Source organism: Lucilia sericata, unplaced genomic scaffold, assembly GCF_015586225.1.
Source record: "Lucilia sericata isolate MDLA Ls3-8-SP2 unplaced genomic scaffold, ASM1558622v1 Contig002145F_arrow, whole genome shotgun sequence".
Taxonomy (NCBI): domain Eukaryota; kingdom Metazoa; phylum Arthropoda; class Insecta; order Diptera; family Calliphoridae; genus Lucilia; species Lucilia sericata.
Genome location: NW_023995989.1, coordinates 24001 through 30000, shown reverse-complemented (window position 1 = coordinate 30000; position 6000 = coordinate 24001). Strand labels below are relative to the sequence as shown.

Here is a 6000-nt window from a genome sequence, read left to right as displayed (position 1 = left end):
GAAAATAATCGTAAAAAATATTTTTGCAAAACTAAAAAAAGCTAAAAAAGTGTGTGTGTGCTTAAAAAAAAACTAAAACAATTATTATAGATAAGATGATAAAAATTCAAACAAAAAATAGGTTATGATAATTAAACAATAAAAAAAAATATTCGTGTTTTTTTTCTCAGTTGCTCTTCTTTTGGGTTTAATGAAACTGCAAAGAACGCGTTTTTTATTTTTGGCTGTTTTCTTTAAATTTGTTTTTTATTTTGCGACTTTTAACCAAAAAAACAGTTTAGCTTACTAACAGACTTTACCTGGTATTCGCGTATGTCTCAGCAGCGAAGGTTGACCAAGTAGCGATGATGATATGTATGTTTTGTAGTGAGAGGGGGGTAAAAATAACAACAAATGATAGTAGATTTTGTTGCTTTTATATTAATTATTTTTAATTTTTATATAATAAGAGCACTTAGAGGTGGAACTTTTTTTTACAAAGATTTTCTTTTATTTAGCAACAAATTACCTATTCGTTTAAACAACAACACGATACAGATCCTCGTGTACAGGATGTTTTTATTTTAAAATTTCGTTTGCAAAAGCTTTTGTTTTGTAATAAATTTTTTGTATAAAAAAATTTCAACTTTTTTTTGGTTACTTTCACACTAAGTTTCGTATTAAACTTTAACTATTTTTTACTTAATTATTCATAAGGCCACTTTATTTTTTTTTTTTAATTTTGCTTTTGTTTTATTTAAATACAATTCGAAGACTTTGAAATAAACTACAACAACTACGTCGTTTTAATAATTTGCTGCTATTGCTTTTGCCGAGCTGCTGTTGTTATTATTGTTGTTGTTGTCGTGGTTTTTTACTTTAGTTGCTTACTAATAGAAAGGTGTTGTTAACACACAAATGTAGAAAAATTTATAAAATATAAAAGACAAAAAGAAATTTGAGACGTGGTAAAAAAGCAACGATTTCTTCTTTTTGCACTTTTATTTTTAAGCGTTAACACTTTGTGGAAATTTCCTTTTTTTCTAATTTCTATTATTTTGAACACTGTTATTTATTTAAGTGAATACTTTTGTATAAAAATTTTATATTTCTTGTGTTTTTTTTTTTTCTAGCAACAACCCAAAAAAGTTTAAAGAGAAAAGCCACGAAACGAACCTTCAATAGGAAACGTCGCGCAACAACTGATTTTACGGCGAATTCATGCCGTCGAGTATTGTCATAAATTATTATTTTCTAATTCCGTTATGTTCTGGTATTTCTTTACTATATGAAATGCATTTTACTAAGAAAAATTCATACCAGATGGCAGCAGTAGTTTGATGTTTTGAAAACAAATGGAAATTTGCTGTTTGTCATGTATTTAGTATGTCAAAGTTAATCAGTTGTTGTATATTGTACGTGCACAAACACAAGTGAATGTGACAGTTTAAATATCTAAGCAAGATAAATATTACAAAGGAAAAGAGCTGACATTATCCAAAATAAATTCAACCTAGTTTTGTATTAAAATTAATGAAAACTCAGAGTTGTATTTCATGCAACAATTGACAACATAAAAGAAAGATGAAAACACCGTTAGTTTAAAACAACAACACTGGAAAGTAAATAAGTGAAAAAACAATAATTAGGACAATATGTAAAAAGTAAGTAAGTAAGTAAGTAAGTAAGTAAGTAAGTAAGTAAGTAAGTACGTAAGTAAGTAAGTAAGTAAGTAAGTAAGTAAGTAAGTAAGTAAGTAGTAAGTAAGTAAGTAAGTAAGTAAGTAAGTAAGTAAGTAAGTAAGTAAGTAAGTAAGTAAGTAAGTAAGTACGTAAGTAAGTAAGTAAGTAAGTAAGTAAGTAAGTAAGTAAGTAAAGTAAGTAAGTAAGTAAGTAAGTAAGTAAGTAAGTAAGTAAGTAAGTAAGTAAGTAAGTAAGTAAGTAAGTAAGTAAGTAAGTAAGTAAGTAAGTAAGTAAGTAAGTAAGTAAGTAAGTAAGTAAGTAAGTAAGTAAGTAAGTAAGTAAGTAAGTAAGTAAGTAAGTAAGTAAGTAAGTAAGTAAGTAAGTAAGTAAGTAAGTAAGTAAGTAAGTAAGTAAGTAAGTAAGTAAGTAAGTAAGTAAGTAAGTAAGTAAGTAAGTAAGTAAGTAAGTAAGTAAGTAAGTAAGTAAGTAAGTAAGTAAGTAAGTAAGTAAGTAAGTAAGTAAGTAGTAAGTAAGTAAGTAAGTAAGTAAGTAAGTAAGTAAGTAAGTAAGTAAGTAAGTAAGTAAGTAAGTAAGTAAGTAAGTAAGTAAGTAAGTAAGTAAGTAAGTAAGTAAGTAAGTAAGTAAGTAAGTAAGTAAGTAAGTAAGTAAGTAAGTAAGTAAGTAAGTAAGTAAGTAAGTAAGTAAGTAAGTAAGTAAGTAAGTAAGTAAGTAAGTAAGTAAGTAAGTAAGTAAGTAAGTAAGTAAGTAAGTAAGTAAGTAAGTAAGTAAGTAAGTAAGTAAGTAAGTAAGTAAGTAAGTAAGTAAGTAAGTAAGTAAGTAAGTAAGTAAGTAAGTAAGTAAGTAAGTAAGTAAGTAAGTAAGTAAGTAAGTAAGTAAGTAAGTAAGTAAGTAAGTAAGTAAGTAAGTAAGTAAGTAAGTAAGTAAGTAAGTAAGTAAGTAAGTAAGTAAGTAAGTAAGTAAGTAAGTAAGTAAGTAAGTAAGTAAGTAAGTAAGTAAGTAAGTAAGTAAGTAAGTAAGTAAGTAAGTAAGTAAGTAAGTAAGTAAGTAAGTAAGTAAGTAAGTAAGTAAGTAAGTAAGTAAGTAAGTAAGTAAGTAAGTAAGTAAGTAAGTAAGTAAGTAAGTAAGTAAGTAAGTAAGTAAGTAAGTAAGTAAGTAAGTAAGTAAGTAAGTAAGTAAGTAAGTAAGTAAGTAAGTAAGTAAGTAAGTAAGTAAGTAAGTAAGTAAGTAAGTAAGTAAGTAAGTGTAAGTAAGTAAGTAAGTAAGTAAGTAAGAAAGTAAGTAACTAAGTAAAGACAAACCTGATTCTGACATAGCTAAATAGACTTAGAAAGTGATTCTGAGCCGATTGGTATACATACTTTCACTTGGATGTAGCACCAATATGTTTGGGTGTTACAAACATCAGCACAAACGCATAATACCCTCCAATCTACAGTGGTGTAGGGCATAAAAAGCTTTAATTTAAGTTTTTTTTTTTAAATTAAAATATTTTCTATACTTTTAAAAAATGCCAGTCATTCACTTTATTAAAACAAAAACTCAAATAATAATTCGTTTTTGTTTAACTAGCCAACTTGGTCCATTTCTCACTTACAGCCCACAGCCATTTTGCTAAAGTTTCGTCTTTTGCTTGTGGTGCAACATCCTTAATTTCACAATCACTAAAATATTGACCACTAACATTAGCCAAATCTTCATCTAAGGCAGCATACAATGTGGTTTGTGCTCCATTTTGTGGAGACTTAAGGAATGGCCATGCCAAAGGTTTAAATATAAGGCTGGCAAAGAATGAATTAAAGAAGCCCATGTGACGGAAAAGTTCAGTATCAACAACACCAGGATGTAGAGCATTTACAGTAACACCAGTGCCTGAAATTGGAAAAAAATTTAATAAATTTCGACTTTTGATGTTGATTAAGTTATTTAGGTGTGGTCATAGAGACGTATTTTAGAAAATATAAAAATTCTAATGAATTAAGACAATTATTTGATTCCCTAAGATCGAGAGTTTTGAATATATTTTTGTTTTTATTTTATTTTTCTAACAATCCAAGTTCCAAAATCATAAATACTATCTTACCTTCTAATCTCTTGGCTAGTTCTCGTGTAAACAATACATTTGCCAATTTACTTTGATTGTAAGCCTTTCCCTCATCATAGGATTTTTCACTATTCAAATCACCAATATTTATTTCGCCACGAGTATGAGCCAAACTGGATAATACAACTATGCGACTAGGAGAAGATTTCTAAATATAAAATTGGTTTTTGCAATTATTAAGTTTTATACAATATCTATCATTATTGATACCTACTTTAAGTAAATCCAATAAAAGATTTGTAAGCAAAAAGTGACCCATATGATTGACACCCAATTGCATTTCGAAGCCGTCTTTAGTCAAAGAACGAGGACAACGCATAACGCCAGCGTTATTAATTAAAATATCTAAACGGTCCTGTTCCTTCTTAAAGCTAAAAAAAATATTCATAATAATATACGCATATGTTTCCGTGCTCGACAGTTTAGCAGTTTTAGTCAGAATTAACCGAAAAACAACAAAACCTATTAAAATTTCGAACATGGTAACGATTTCCTATAAAACTTTTAAATCTGACCAGTACGGAAACCAACATAATAAGTATTTTCTACAACTTACTTCTCAGCAAATTTACGTATCGATTCCATAGAGGCCAAATCACATTCCCGACAATAGACATACTTGTTGCGACTTTCTAAAACGATTTCTTCGCGGGCCTTTGAAATGACTTATAATTAATATGTTTTTTTTTAATTATTCTTCTGCACTCTTAACAAACCTCTTCGCATTTATTCATATCCCTACAGGCCATATAGACTTTGGCTCCCCTCTTGGCCAACTCCCTTACAGTTTCTTTGCCAATGCCGGTATTTGAACCGGTTACAATTACAACTTTCCCCTCAGCCTTGGTTTTCTTGGTAAATTTACCACCTTGCATTAAGTCTCTGCAATATAGAAATGTTAAAATTTTTCTTCATAATTGATTTTAAAGTGGTACTTACTTAACAAAACATGCTACACCCACTGTTGTGCCGGTAACACTTAACCAAAACACTGGACGACTCTTAAGAAATTTAAATAAACCTTGCATTTTTTTCACAACAATAAATAATTCTTTAGCAAAATGTTTAAATTGTTAAAAAATGATTTATAAAAATAACTTAATTAAATTTGTGTAAATATTTTAATTGCAATTACGATTGTTCCGGTTAAGTACGGCGAAAAAAGTCTACTGAAACAGCTGTATAATTAAAAACACAGCTGGTAGATTTAGTGATGCTATTCGAGCAATTTTCATATATATTTCAGCGATTATTTAAACAATTCAGCGATATGTATTTTTAAAAATATGAGATAACTAGGCTATGATGGACTGGACTATAGACAATAGACTAGACTATAGATTAGACTAGACAATAGATTAAACTATAGACTAGACTATAGACTAGACTATAGACTAGACTATTGACTAGACTATAGACTAGACTATAGACTAGACTATAGACTAGACTATAGACTAGACTATAGACTAGACTATAGACTAGACTATAGACTAGACTATAGACTAAACTATAGACTAGACTATAGACTAGACTATAGACTAGCCTATAGACTAGACTATAGACTAGACTATAGACTAGACTATAGACTAGACTATAGACTAGACTCTAGACTAGCCTATAGACTAGACTATAGACTAGACTATAGACTGACTATAGACTAGACTATAGACTAGCCTATAGAATAGACTATAGACTAGACTATAGACTAGACTTTATAGACTAGACTATAGACTAGACTATAGACTAGACTATAGACTAGACTATAGACCTCGGACTATAGACTAGACTATAGACTAGACTATAGACTAAACTATAGACTAGACTAATAGACTAGACTATAGACTAGCCTATAGACTAGACTATAGACTAGACTATAGACTAGACTCTAGACTAGCCTATAGACTAGACTATAGACTAGACTATAGACTAGACTATAGACTAGGACTATAGCCTAGACTATAGACTAGACTATAGACTAGACTATAGACTAGACTATAGACTAGACTATAGACTAGACTATAGACTAGACTATAGACTAGACTATAGACTAGACTATAGACTAGACTAAGACTAGACTATAGACATAGGACTATAGACTAGACTAGACTAGACTATAGACTAGACTATAGACTAGACTATAGACTAGACTATAGACTAGATATAGACTAGGACTATAGACTAGACTATAGACTAGACTATAGACTAGACTATAGACTA

At 29.3% G+C, this 6000-nt stretch overlaps 1 protein-coding gene and 1 long non-coding RNA gene across 2 annotated transcripts in view; both read right to left on the bottom strand.

The window, feature by feature from the left end:
- The window catches only part of LOC119613484, a 9522-nt gene extending 8325 nt beyond the window's left edge, over nucleotides 1–1197 (bottom strand). The window contains exon 1 of the long non-coding RNA XR_005232236.1: nucleotides 300–1197. This is a non-coding gene — a long non-coding RNA (uncharacterized LOC119613484). The remainder of the gene's footprint in view (nucleotides 1–299) is intronic.
- Nucleotides 1198–3170: 1973 nt separating this feature from the next.
- Nucleotides 3171–4980, bottom strand: LOC119613483 (retinol dehydrogenase 13-like). Its single transcript, XM_037969508.1, has 6 exons — nucleotides 4723–4980; nucleotides 4500–4665; nucleotides 4340–4437; nucleotides 3998–4154; nucleotides 3763–3931; nucleotides 3171–3551 (listed from the first exon to the last, which is right to left on the bottom strand). Exons 1-6 carry the CDS (start codon nucleotides 4809–4811, stop codon nucleotides 3244–3246), a joined length of 987 nt encoding a protein of 328 aa, XP_037825436.1. The 5' UTR covers nucleotides 4812–4980; the 3' UTR covers nucleotides 3171–3243.
- Nucleotides 4981–6000: the final 1020 nt, after the last annotated feature.